Source organism: Equus quagga, chromosome 12 (genome assembly GCF_021613505.1).
Source record: "Equus quagga isolate Etosha38 chromosome 12, UCLA_HA_Equagga_1.0, whole genome shotgun sequence".
Taxonomy (NCBI): domain Eukaryota; kingdom Metazoa; phylum Chordata; class Mammalia; order Perissodactyla; family Equidae; genus Equus; species Equus quagga.
Window position 1 is genome coordinate 14,980,037 of NC_060278.1, and position 13,875 is coordinate 14,993,911.

At 37.8% G+C, this 13,875-nt stretch overlaps 1 protein-coding gene across 1 annotated transcript in view; it reads right to left on the minus strand.

Annotated features, from left to right (window-relative positions):
- Nucleotides 1-13,875, minus strand: part of MALRD1 (MAM and LDL receptor class A domain containing 1) — a 640,183-nt gene that overhangs the window by 283,756 nt on the left and 342,552 nt on the right. The window contains exons 27-28 of the mRNA XM_046679849.1: nt 11,982-12,227; nt 10,226-10,383 (exon numbers count right to left, since the gene is read on the minus strand). Coding sequence (XP_046535805.1) covers nt 10,226-10,383; nt 11,982-12,227 — 404 coding nt within the window. The remainder of the gene's footprint in view (nt 1-10,225; nt 10,384-11,981; nt 12,228-13,875) is intronic.

Consider the following 13,875-nt stretch of genomic DNA (forward strand, 5'->3'; position numbering starts at 1 on the left):
TTATGCAAATTCTTCTTCTCTCTCAAGATCCAGTTGGGATTTCTCTTATTTCTTCTAAACACTTTCGGTCTATAAATATTTTAATAGCTTTTAAATTCCTAGAATATTAAACGGTTTGTTCAATACAGTTGGCATTTAATTATGTACTGTTTGCACCTCCACTCATTCAGTTAAAATACCTACTCTATGTTATACTAGACGCTAGAAAGAGGACAGTAAACAACACAGATGCAGTCTCTCCGTCAAGAATAGAACCATATTCATATGCAGTCATCATGCAGTGTACCAGGGCCATGAGACAAAGACTCAATGGTATGAGAACACAATGCCACTGAATTAGGACCCACCCCATAAATCCCAGAGAGGTTCAGTTCCAGGAATGCAGCACAGGAAGTCATAAGTCACCTTCTCAGAAAGAGGACAACTAAATCTCGAAGAATATTCAGGCTCTAACAGGAGAGCTCTGTTTCTGATAGGAAGATTGAGCACCACACTACTGTTTTTTGCAAGCAGTTAAGTCCACTCTAAACCCACCAGCTCAGTGACAGCAGAGAGTGTATCTAGCAGAAGGTCACTAAAGCTTTCTTTGAATCCATGCATGGAAGCAAGTGTGAAAGGAGTTGGGACTGAGCTAGCAACTCAGTTCTTGCAGAGGAAAGTATACTGTCTATGTATACAGCTCTATTCTCCAATATCTAGGAATTGTTAGTCAGCAATACAGAGTCTTAAGTTAGTGCATAGTATATCCCAAACTTCCCAGCTTTTCTTTCTTTAAATCTTTCATATAATCCCATCCACATTGGTGGAATCAGCAGAATTCGCCAAGGAGCTTTGTTGACACAGTTCATAGATTATTAGAAAATATTCCTGGCTTCTTTAGAAGATGTGGAGAGATGTACTAATCTCAAAAATGCAAATTTAAGCCTAAATATTTCTTCATTGTTAAAAAATAATTTCAAACATTTGTTTTAACTAAAATTCTCCAAAGATTACAAATAAGGTTGTTTCATATATTCATCTCTCACAGACAAAAGAATGTTAATATTATTGCCATTTTAACTGTTTATTTTGATAATACATATGAGGGTGAGTCAGAGGAGTTTTCTCTACTCCAACTCTGTGACCTATAATTAGTAAAAACAGGTCACCAATCTTGCAGCAGCCTCTGAGTCAGGGATGTGAGTCCTTTAAAACAATCAGTCCACAGAGAAGCAATTCTAATCTATTTTGGTAGAGGCATGTGTTGCAAACTTCATAAATAGCTAACAGAGCAAGCGTTAAAAATTAATTGATGAGAACTTATGAGTTCCACAGAGAGTTACTATCATGTGCCGAAAAGTATTATAATTTTCAGGCAACGTCCCCCAAAAAAATAAGAAAAGAAGAAAGGAATGTTTTCTCATGAAAAATTTGTCTGAAACACTTAAAATGCAAATATTATCAGAAAATAAGCAAAAGTTGAATGGAAATTAACTGGCACTCAGGATTCCTATATAGGGCGGTTCTATACACAATCATGCGTATGAATTTCCTGTGGGCAAATAATGGTAATCATGTGCAACTACTCGCTAATTATGTCTTAAATTAGGTAAGTTACAATATTGGTTTTCTTCTCTGTCTTATCTCAGATTTTATGAGATAAAAAGTCAACAGCTGTGATTACTTACGACATTTGAAGAGACACTCCTGAATCCAGGTGACAAATCTCTCAATATATTAATCCACTAGCGGCCGGTTTGGAAGTTGCTGACTCTACCTGGCCTCAGGCCTGGTGTCTAGTGGTTGACATAGCTCTTTGCTGTGGCAGCATCTTCACCCATTTACGCTTAGCCTGCCCTGAGCTTGGTGCAGATAGAATGTTATTGTCAGTGCTTTTACGTTTCACTTATTGGGAAGTAGAGGTGCTTTTCCATGCAAAAAATTCTACTCATATAAGGCACATTGATTTTTCTTAATAAACAGATAAATGTAAGAACTGAACATACAAGATAGATATCCTCCTTCTTTTTTTTTTTTTTTTTTTGAGGAAGGTTAGCCCTGCGCTAACATCTGCCGCCAATCCTCCTCATTTTGCTGAGGAAGACTGGCCCTGAGCTAACATCCGTGCCTAAATTCCTCTACTTTATATGTGAGATGCCTACCACAGCATGGCTTGCCAAGTGGTGCCATGTCTGCACCCGGGATCAGAACTGGTAAACCCCGGGCTACCAAAGTGGAACATGCGTACTTAACTGCTGCACCACCAGGCCGGCCCCGATTTCCTTATATAGAATAGATAACCTTATAAAATTGAAAATACTCAGGGCCCCTCATAGATAGAAGATTGGTTTTCAAGAGGGTTGTAACATAGGACAAATACATCTTTATTTTTACTAACTTCAACTAAAATTGACTATTTTCTTCAATTGTGAACATAGGCAACAAATCAGATATTAGTAGTGCCTGTGACTCTCTCACTAATAACAATAACAGATATTTTCATATCACATTACAGTGCTATGAATATCTCAAAAATATCAGTTATGCTTATCACTCCTTTGAAATAATGGTAGCTATTTCATCTTCCATTAGATTCTGCCATTTAACATGTTTACTAAGTTGCAATTTTGAGTTTTTAAAAATATTTTAATAATTGGTATTAATTTATTTCCTTTGTAATTCTAGTATTTTTTTTATACATTTATAACAATATTCTGAGAAGTAATTCAGAGGTTCGTCAGACACTGAAGAGATCTGTGACGCACATGTACGCACATCTACCCCAAAAGATTAAGAACCCCCGACCTTGAAGAATTCTCCTTTTACTTTGGAATGTCTCAGTTTCACAGAAGGAAAAATTGTTATTAACCAAGTTTGACCATACTAAAAAGCCGTGAGTGAGAGAGACAGACAGAGAGAAAGAGAGGAAAATTCTGAAAGAACAGATGTTTGTAACAGTTTTAAAGATTTCACATTTGGGTAAAAAGTAATAGAATTAAGAGATTTCGTCTAGCTGGTTTTATTATAAAAATCAAATTATGGGGCCAGCCCTGTGGCTGAGTGGTTAAGTTCGCATGCTCTGCTTCAGTGGCCCAGGGTTTTGCTGGTTCAGTTCTTGGGTGCAGACATGGGACAGCTCACCAGGCCATGCTGAGGCAACGTCCCACATGCCACAACTAGAAGGACTCACAACTAAAATATACAACTACATACTGAGGGGATTTGGGGAGAAAAAGCAGAAAAAAACAAAAAGAAGATTGGCAACATTTATTAGTGCGGGTGCCAATCTAAAAAAATAAATAAATAAAATTATATGGTTTCTAATTGACTTTCCTCACCAATATTAAAATGTAGCTATTAAATATGATTTTGAAATTTTTGAATTATATTAAATATGAGGGAGAGTGATTTAGATAAGTATAATTACTTACTAGATGTTGACAAGAAAAGTTAGAAAATAAACCAAAAAAACGGAAATTGCTAAACACGAGTAGTCATCTCTTCTCTCTAACATTTGTGGAATAGGCCTGTGGATTTATTAATATATAGAGATGGAAATCTCTAATTTGTATGATTTAAGAGCTATTGGAAAACTGTGATGGACAATAATATCTTTGCTTCCAGGGTATCAGAATGTTTTAAATTCTAATAGCGGAAGTTGAATGCAGTGGTTAGGAGCATGGATTTTGGAGTTAGAATTGGCTTTTAATTCTGATTATACCACTTACTATTTATGTGACCTGGGTCTCAATTTCCAGGACTATGAAATTAGGACAAAATATCTACTTTGAAAATTTATTTTAAAGAGTAAATGAGTTAATATACGTAAAAGACTTAGCACATTGTAAGGGAAAAAGGAATCAGTCAAAAACTAGAAGCTGGTCACGGGAGTAGTGGTGTTAGCACCGCCTAAACAGCTAAGATAAACACAACCAATGGATTAACATAGGTTAGCATAAGGGAAGCCATCTCATAGAGGGGAACCATGTTAGGACTATAAATGACTCTGATCCACATGACAGCCCCCCACCACCACCTTGTCAGCAATGCTTTTGTTTGCACGTAGCCTAGATAAGTACACACCTGCTTGGAGAAATATGCATGCTCTGCTATTTTCATAGCCTAGGCTTATACGTAGACCTCCCTATTCCAATAAGGCAATAACTGTGTTCTTTCAGTTTTCCCAGGATGTAACAACCTTCGGGAAAAAGCTCTCTGCTGGTATCTGTTACCAGTGACAGGAAAAAGCAATGATCTGAAGCCTCAAGGACTACAACAGCAGAAGATCAACATTCCAAGAACCCCCTTACCTTTAGCCCATTTGCTCTATACATCTGCTTCAAAATTTTGTAGTTTTGAGATGATTCTTTAGGACACTAGTCTGTCATCTTCCCCCTTGCTAGCAAACTGTAATAAAAAGACCCTTTGTCACCTACCACCTTGCGTCTTGACTGTGGCTGGTCTTTGCAGTGAGTAGAAGACCTCTTTTGGGAGGTACGGTAGCAGTAGTGGGAGCAGAAATGTGAAAATAGAGGTAAAATAGCAGCAATCACAGTGACATTAACATTGTTTAGAGCCGACCACGTGATTCTTTTGAAAAGGAAAAACTCTTTGGATTAATTAATCTAAATAATGCTTCAGCATTGTTTAGTGTTGTAAGATGCTAACACACATCTTAGAAATCTTTTCTTCATGATGGAAGAGATTCCAGTGGCACTGGGTACTTAGGGCTCTTAGTGGATAGCAGTGGAGGCACCTGAGAGAGGTAAAGGATGTGGGGGAAAACGAGAGAAGTTTAAAAGAAAAATCTCAGTCAAAAATATGCCTGGGACAAATATTGCCATGTTCTCCAAAATGATAAAAAGAAATATTTATTTTAAATAAATCGGAGCATTGTGATCTTGTTGCAACCAATTTAATAAAACTCTGAGTGTGTTGATATCTTGCATGGCTATAGCTTGAAATGCAAAGATCAACTTTTCTCCCTTAATTATGTCAAGGTCAATAATATAATATAGTTAAAACTGTGCAGATTGAATTGTTAAAATGCTGAAACGATTCCTAAAATGCAAAGTTCTGGCACTAAAAGTTTAGTTTAATTGATTGACAGTCCAAAATCCACATGACAATGTTTGAAAAATCAATTTTCTATATCCAGATTCTCCATATCCACTCTCCATATACTCTACAACATTTTCTCTGAAATAATGAATAAAATGCCAATGATGTGACGAAAACAGCATCAGATACTCAATAAGCTGAAGAGATCAAGATACACGTAAATCTGAAAATCTGCCTGACACCCTCTAATATAGGCACTCATAGTGTTAGCAATTAGTTGTAAATCTTCTCCGCTTAGGACTATGGTGAGAGAGTGTGTGGGGGATGGGTGGTGGTGGGTTGGGAAGGATGGAGAATGCTCACTTTTGTCAGTTGACCCTTCCACACTACTGAGCCTCATTGTTCACTAGATTGAGGGTAAAAGCAGACCCAGAACAGCCAGTCTTCTAAGAAGGCAAAGGAATCTGGCCTTTCACTTGTTGATTTGACATTTTTCACTGCCTATTGAACAAAATCTGTATTTCCATGTTGAATATGATCTTTAGATAGAATTTCCAGGAAGTCAAGTATAAGAGTGCTAAATTAGAAGTCAGAAGAATTGGATTCATAGCCTAACTTTTTTCTTAAAATACTATGTGAGCTGGGGCAAGAAATATAACCTCATAATCTTAGTTCCTTCATCTGTGAAATGAATGGCTTAGATTAAACATATTTTGAAGGACCCCACCAGCTCTAAAATTCTCTGAATCACTAAGCAAGATAAAGCAATGAACTAATTTAATTACGGTCTTTCAGCATAACTAGGTTGCTATAATCAGGAGGGCTCTCCTGAAATAAATTATTTTTCTCCACTTCTGCCTTGAATACATTATGTGTTCTATCAATATGGCATAATGGATCGTCCTAAATGCCTTGAGTCAAGCAGACTCAAATTCCCTATAGCATGAAGTCATCTTGATGAAAATATCAACAGTTTATTGCAGATGGACTAGCTCCAAAACACAATCATGCTCTTCAGGTAGCAGGTGTTCCTGCACTTTATTCAAATGGCTAGCTGAAAAGATGAAAAGGTTTTTTGTTTCTTGATGAGGCTAGATAGAATTTTACCTATGAAAACTGTCAAAAGCAAGTAAATTTAAAAATTCCCCCCAATCATTTTTAGTGTATTAAAATCTATGTATTACTCATCACTAATTAACCCCATCAGAACACCAGTGACTGGAAAAATAAATAAGATTAAATATATTGGTAAAAACAAGTTAGCTTTTATGTTGTAGAACATTTATTCTATCCTTAAACACTTTTTTCATTTTTTGTTTTAAATCTTAGACTGTCTGAAAAGCAACAGATTTAAATTTAATAAGAAATTTAATATCGAATGTAAAAGGTTAAAAGGTAGGTCAAAATGATAAATGTTATCAAGAATAACTATACAATTTTAACAATGAATTATTAGTAAATTTGGAAAAAGACACGGCCCATGTATTTTAGATTATCAACATCCAATCTTCCTCTATAGAAAGACGGAAACCAAACAGATTGTGCAACATTCTACTCCTAATTTTTATAATATCTGAGTTCAAGTACGAGTTCATCCACTTACTGATGACTTTGGCTTGGTCCAAGCAGTGAGGGGTAGCATCCTTCTCCTTGGTAAACTTTTCAAACTTATAAAAGAACTAGCTCTATTTTTAAAAGTTGTTATTCTCCTAAAAAGTTTAGCTACTTCATTTTATTGTGTGTTTACATTTCTAAATAAAGGAAACTTCAAAGGAAAGAAAAAAATTAACATTAATTTCTCAAGATATTTTTTCTGTCTTCTCGTAATTCACCCATTACTTTGATTTAAGACACAGAGATTACATGTGTTTCAATTACATCTCTTTAGTGAAAAGTAGTTCTCATGTGACTGAAAGCAAGAAATAGAGAAGAAAAGTACAATATATACAATATGTAAAACAGTACTGCTCTTTACTAAATGTTTCCTAAAGCAATAGCTTTGTTTTGTTGGGGTTACCCCGAATTCATTCCTTTATTACCGGCATAGTTTAAGAATCATATTACCAGAGGGGAAAGGGGTAAGGGAGGGCAGAAGGGATAAAGGGGCACATATGTAAGGTAACGGATGGTAACTAGACATTTGGTGGTGAACAGAACGTAGTCTATATAGAAGCCAAATACAATGATGTACACCTGAAATTTACACAATGCTATAATCCAGTGTGACCTCAATAAAATAATTAAAAGAAAAAAAATAAGAATCACTCAAATCCATTCTAAGAACTATTATTCATTTTGTTTTCCTAAAAAAGAAAATGATTCCATCCAATATATACAGATTCCAGTAAAATAGAATCTTCATTTCATTATTAGAGTGGGACATTCATCTTTATCAGTGAGGAACACTTAGGGATGGGGATAGGGAGTAAATATGTGAGTTTTGGATGCAAACATATCTGGATTCAAATTCCCAGTCTGTCACTGACTGGCTGTGTAGCCATAGGCTGGTTAGGTTATTTCCATGAGACTCCCTTACCTCACCTTTAGTAAAATGGGGCCCACATCATTTAACTCAGAGGGTTGGGCTAGGAATTACAGGAAATAGTATAAGTGTTGATGTTCAATAAATGCTATACAGTTGGTGCTCAATGAATGGTATTTCTTAGTATGTATTATTGTGTTTGTGATCTACAATCAATACCACCCTTTAAAACTACATTGTCATTAAACTATTGTTCAATGGTTGCACGGCTTTTGCATCTGATTTCATGTATATATTTCAGATTTAGATTACAAAGTCTCCAGACTAGTCTAACGTTATGCATGTAATGCATAACAGCCGTTCCTTCACAGGGACAGTCCCAAACAAGCGTTGTCCTGAGCCTGGCAGGGGCCTCTGGGAGGGCACCTCTCCTTTCCTGCAGTCCTTTCATCCAACAGTCCCTTCTCTGAAAAGCTCTGGAGCTGGGAGGGACACTCAGAGAAGGAATAATCATGGTGGGCAAAAGTGGTCAAGGAAAGTTTTGTGAAAGGCTGAATCTACCGGATTGTGTGGGATTCAGTACAGAGGGACATGAGGGAAACACACAAGGAGGCATTCCTGAGAACAGGCAGGCGAGACTGAGCCAGGGGCAACACATGCGTAAACTGGGACCGTTTTAAAAGAGAGGAGAAAAGAAAGAAAGAAACAGAAGACAGAATCCCTGTTCCTATTGTGTTTGCCATCTGGCTTGGAGCCTTTCAAACGAATGAGCAGGGTAAACTCCAGCATGGTTCCACACAGAGAGAAGCCTAAGAAGTACTTTGTAATCATGATCAAAAATATGTATCATATTAATTACCAAAATAAAATGATTGCCCTAAAATTTATGAATATCAAATCGATATATGTTATGAAAGATTTCTCTCCTTCACAATAAACGTCACTAAATAAGAATAGGCATATACTCTTAAAATGTGGGTTTTAAAAAAATATATGGTAGGATGACAGGTTTTTAAAAATGCTACTAAATGCCCATAGGAATCAACTGGAGGAACCAAAGGAATTCAACATGACTTGGTAGGAAGACTGACATCTCAAAATAATTTAATTTTACATTTTATAGTAATATAAAGTTTGTTACTATAAGAGAGGTGAAATGTAAATATGAATGAAACAAATAATAAAAGCGAAATCCACAGAATAATACCAAACCCTTCACCTGGTACTGACCGTATAATCAAGGATCACATTCAATCAAGTATTAGCGAAATACTCCTAATGTGGGTTTGGATATTTTCACTGTTTTTCCAAATTGTTCTTTCTCCTTTTGTCATGTTAAGGAGATGCAATCACCAACCATCCTGAGCCAGACCAAGCCTCACCATGAGAGCTATGCCTGTGACCTTTGCCTTATTTTTACGCTAAGATCTCTCCAGGAGGAGCTTAGGTCTTCCTACCATCACCTGCAGTGTGGGTGGAACATGTTTTCCAGCTGAGCCCGAGCAAGCCAATACCCACCTCTCCCTTTCGAATATTCATACCCCATTCAAAATAAAAATCCCTGCTTCCCTTTTTGGGGACACCGTGACTCCAGAAATGATGCCTCATGGTCTCCTATTCGCTGTACATACACTTTACTTGGTGAGACAACTGCTTCTGGTGGAGAGTCTGATTTAACTCACCAGGAGAGAACCCACTTTGGTTTCAGTAACAAAATATAAGAATAAATCACTGTGGCATTTGCTGCATGTATTTTACTAAGTAGGCTTTTTCTGCATTATTATAGAAGAGTCCTAAATTATAAAGTTAACCGCGGTTTCAGATAAAACATGGCCTAGGCAGCTCTTAGCTCTTCCAGACATAGGAACCGTCTAGTATTCTGGTCAGGCATCCTCCGCCAGTGCTAGGGCACCTCACCAAGCTCCTGTGTGATAAAACAGCAGTGGCCTCCACAGCATGTTTTTAAAGTAAGCTTTCTTAGAATTCTAGCTCGATTCTTGAAATGAATGCACACATACACGCACACACAGCCCACACTCATCTCCTTTTTGCTGCTGTTTTAACTTGTCAAAGAGGAAAGGTATATGAACCAAGTCTCATTAATATTAATACAGACTTTGTTATTTTACTCCCCGAACATTGTCACTTTGTTCAACTAAATTAAAGCCCTGACAGAAACCTCCAATTAATCCTCACTAAGAAAATGCATTACCATGTCACAGTTAATAAGTATTTCAATGTAATCACAACTTGATCACTCTCCTGAGCAGTTCAGTCCCTTGCACAGTGTGCTTAGAACCAGAATGTCAGATATTAGTTCCCTTAATGATTGCTCATATATGAGTTCAAATGGATAGTCGCTCTCGTTTCAGATGTACGAATAATCTTTTTTTTTTTTTCTGAGGATAGGGAAGGAAATACCTAAATAGAAAGAAGAAATGTACATGTCTTAGTCTAATTGTTATCATAAAAGGAGTTTCTGGGACTCTGTTACAATCACAGGATGTGATGTTGAGCTCAGAGCTGGATCCAGGCTCCACTTACCAAACCCCAAAGAGCATCTGAACCACAAGCAGCAGCTCCCGCTGATGACAGGAGGCTCCCTCTGGCCCAGTTAGCAGAGTTGTAATGAATTCCCTTTGGCTATGGGCTGCCTGTAGGAAGCTTCACTAAGCTCCAAGGCATCATAGGCAAAGACCTTACCTTAATAAGAATCTGAATGGACCCTGTGGCTTTTGTAGATATGAAATACCAGAAGCTCAAGGTGCAGGCAGTGCTGGATTCTTGCCACACAGCACTCTTGAGGTGTGCTTCTTCACCCCGGAGGCCCACTGGAGTAGCTTCCAGATACAAGAAGTGCCCTAGGAACAAGGATGGGATTCAGAAAGGACAGAAAGAACAAAGAGGGAATTATTTTAGCTTTTCCATTGGTTAGGGTTCTTAATTACATTTCATATGACCTGAGCTGCCAAAGGCATTTCCATTTGAAACAGAAAAGCAATCTAATAGCCTTGCGCTAGCGCACTGACAGAAAAATTTCCAACTGTCCCTGTTTTCAGGAAAGTACTTCACAGTATGCAGATAAACTAATCTGTCACGATACTGATGCCATCAACAAGGTAATTATAGAAATCATCTAATGGACTCCCCAAAGTATCTAGTTATTGTAAAACAATGCAAAGATTACCTATGAAATGCAAATAAGAGAATATGACGAGTTTTCAAAGTTCAGTCACCTGTCGAGTGCGTAAATAAACTATTGAGAATTTTAACATGCAACATGAGGGGAAAGATTGGGTTTCATATTTGTGCATCCAAATATCCAAAACACTTTCTGTCTGTAGAGCTGAATATTTGAATGGGACATAGATTTTCCTTTCTCTGGCATGGTCAGCCTGTCTTGGAGAGCTTTGCTTTTCCATAGGTCTGTGGAATTTCAATATTTAGACACCCTTTTCCTATTCTGTAGCATCCAAGAATTCAAGATCTCTCCTTTTTTTCTGCCAACGTGCTTTGTTCCTTGACCAATGAGTCTGAGACTTGACTTCAGCTACTTACTGCAAAAATGAGCCATGCCACCACCTTTAACACACGTGATGTTATGGTTACGTCTGCACAGCACCCCTACAGGTTTCAAACTGCTGGCCCTTCATACCCATGATCTCATTTGGTCTCTACAATCCCTGTTTAGTATACAGGGCAAATTTTGTTATCTCCATTGGACAGATGAGAAAATCGAGAATCTGAAACGTTAAATAACTTGCAAATGATCAAACAGGTGGCAGAATTCAGGGTTATTGATTGCAAGGGTGTGTGATTTAGGAAAGGTACCTGATGGCAACACACATTATCTATCTACACTTATCGAAGGAATATTAGACTTTGATTCTTCACTTTTATGGGTTGAATTGTGTCCCCCCAAAGATGCTGAAGTTCTAACCCCAGTCCGTGTAAATATGACCTTATTTGGAAACTGGTGTTTGCAAAGGATCAAGTTAAGATGAGGTCACTAGAGGTGGACCCTAATCCAATATGACCTAATAAAAGGGGGAAATTTGGACACAGAAACGGACAAGCCTAGAGGGAAGACAATGTAAAGACACGAGCAGAATGCCATCTACAAGCCAAGGCATATCTGGGGCTACCCGAAGCCAGGAGAGGGGCGCAGGATAGATGATTCTCCTACGCAGCCCTCAAAAGGAACCAGTCCTGCCGACCCACTGATTTTAGACTTCCAGCCTCCAAAACTGAGAGACAATAAATGCCTACTGTTTAAGCCCCTCAGTCTGGGGCACTTTGTTACGGCAGTTCCAGAAGACAAATATACTCATTAAATGTCTGATTTACTTGCTGTGGCATCACGGTGGTCTCTCCGGAGCTCTCCAGTTGCTGTCAGGGAAGACGACGTGATACTCACTGTGAATATGATTAGAGCAACTGTAACAACCTAATAACCTACCATTTTCATTTCCAAGTGTGTGGTCTCTGGGAGGTCTTAGGCTTTGATGCGAGCCAACCCCCAAAACCCAATCAAAGTTTTCAGCCAGGGAGTTTTGCCAGCCACACCAGCCTTTCTCAAATGTGCAGGAGCCACCACATTCGTTTTCATCAGTGTAATCTCCACAGTCATCCACAAAATTACAGCTTTGCTCCTGTTTATAACATTTGCCATTCTGACATTCCTGATAGCCATGCGGGCAGTAAGCTAAAAAACAGAAAACAAACAAAAAAGGATGAGGGAACACTATTAACTCATTAGTGAGGTTAAAAGGCAGTGAGAGGCAATTCACTTGAATGTACTAGAAAGAAGAATGGCATTTTTGGGATTCTGAATCCCTCTCTCTCTCTCCTAATACCCTCTAGAGTTCTGGCCTGTAGATCACTCACAAGGATCATTCAAATGAAAAAAAATGAAGTATCACTTTATTGATCTAAGAGAGAACCCTAAGTCTCTTCAAATATAGCATTTCTTATAAGCTATGTTCAAGGATATAAATTAGATCTGAGGCTTTCTATTTTTCATCCTGAAACAAAATCTTTAGGGTACTAAGAGCTTATGTATTATGGGGCATTTGGAAGTATACTCCATTAGCATCCATGCACTCCAGTTTTTATCAGAAGCCAAACATATCTATGATACTTCCTCAGAAGCAGGGGCATGAATATATAAGCAATATCCAACTTCCCAATAGACTTTCCTCCAAAATGCATATTTATTTGTCAATCGTTTGGAATTATAGAAGCAATTTCTCTACAAGGCAACGTCAATCATAAAGATTTTTTCACAAGCTTAAAATAAAGAGCAATACTTTTGAAGACCTGAGTTTGAACTCTGATGCTGATACTTATCAGTTAGGTGACTTGGATGAAACCTACACTGGATGAGCTTTAGTTTCCCTACTTAGGAAGAGAAAAAACAATAGTGAAACCTAGACAACTTAAGCTAATTAAAGACACTATTGTTTCTATCACCAGAGCCTAGAACAGTGCCTGGCCCTTAATAGGTGATTAATAAATATTAGTCAAATAAGTGAATGAGGGAAATAAAGTTCTTTGGAAATGATAAAGCAGTTCAATATGCACATCCAAGGTATTATTATTATCTTGCTCCAATATTACAATACAACATACGCACCATGGGTAACCATATTACAGTAGGAAAAGTTGTTCAGAGATCCAACTTGGGACATCAGCTCCACCCTTGCTCTGTGACACTATAGTGCCAGAAATTTTCTTTCCTCCCATTTTCCCCATCTACCAGGTCAGGAGCTGATAATACCACTCCCTACTTCATTTCTAGATCCAGCTTCCATGGCCTAAGGCAAATTGTCTGGTGGTTGATGATTGGTGAGGATTCGGGGTAGCAGGTGATTCAGGGATTTATTGGAAGATGTTCTGGGACCTAGAAAGTCCTGCTGCTAAAATCTCATACGGAGGCTTTTATGTCCTGCATCACTCTCACAACTTAGAAAATAGATAGTTAAGAGAGAAGAAACAGGAAGAAATGAATGGAATGCCATGTAGAAACCAATGGGGATAAGACTGGTGTTCTGAAGGCTCCAAGCCATTTTGTGTGCTAAACCGTTCCTGGACTGTGTGTTCAAGATTGCCTGATTAAATGGCTTTTATACTTGCAAAGCCTTTGAAAATAAGTTTCAGCCGTGCATTCTGCCTATAACAAAATTTTCTTGTCTGGGTTAATTGCTAACATTTTCCTTTCTTGCAGTGTGAGATGAAACTAATTTTATTTAGGTACCCAGTTCAGTTTTAGTAGATTGGGGATAAGACAAGAGACCTTTAATGTTTCAATTACAGAGTTTGACTTAGAATCATAACATTAAAGCACTTTTGAG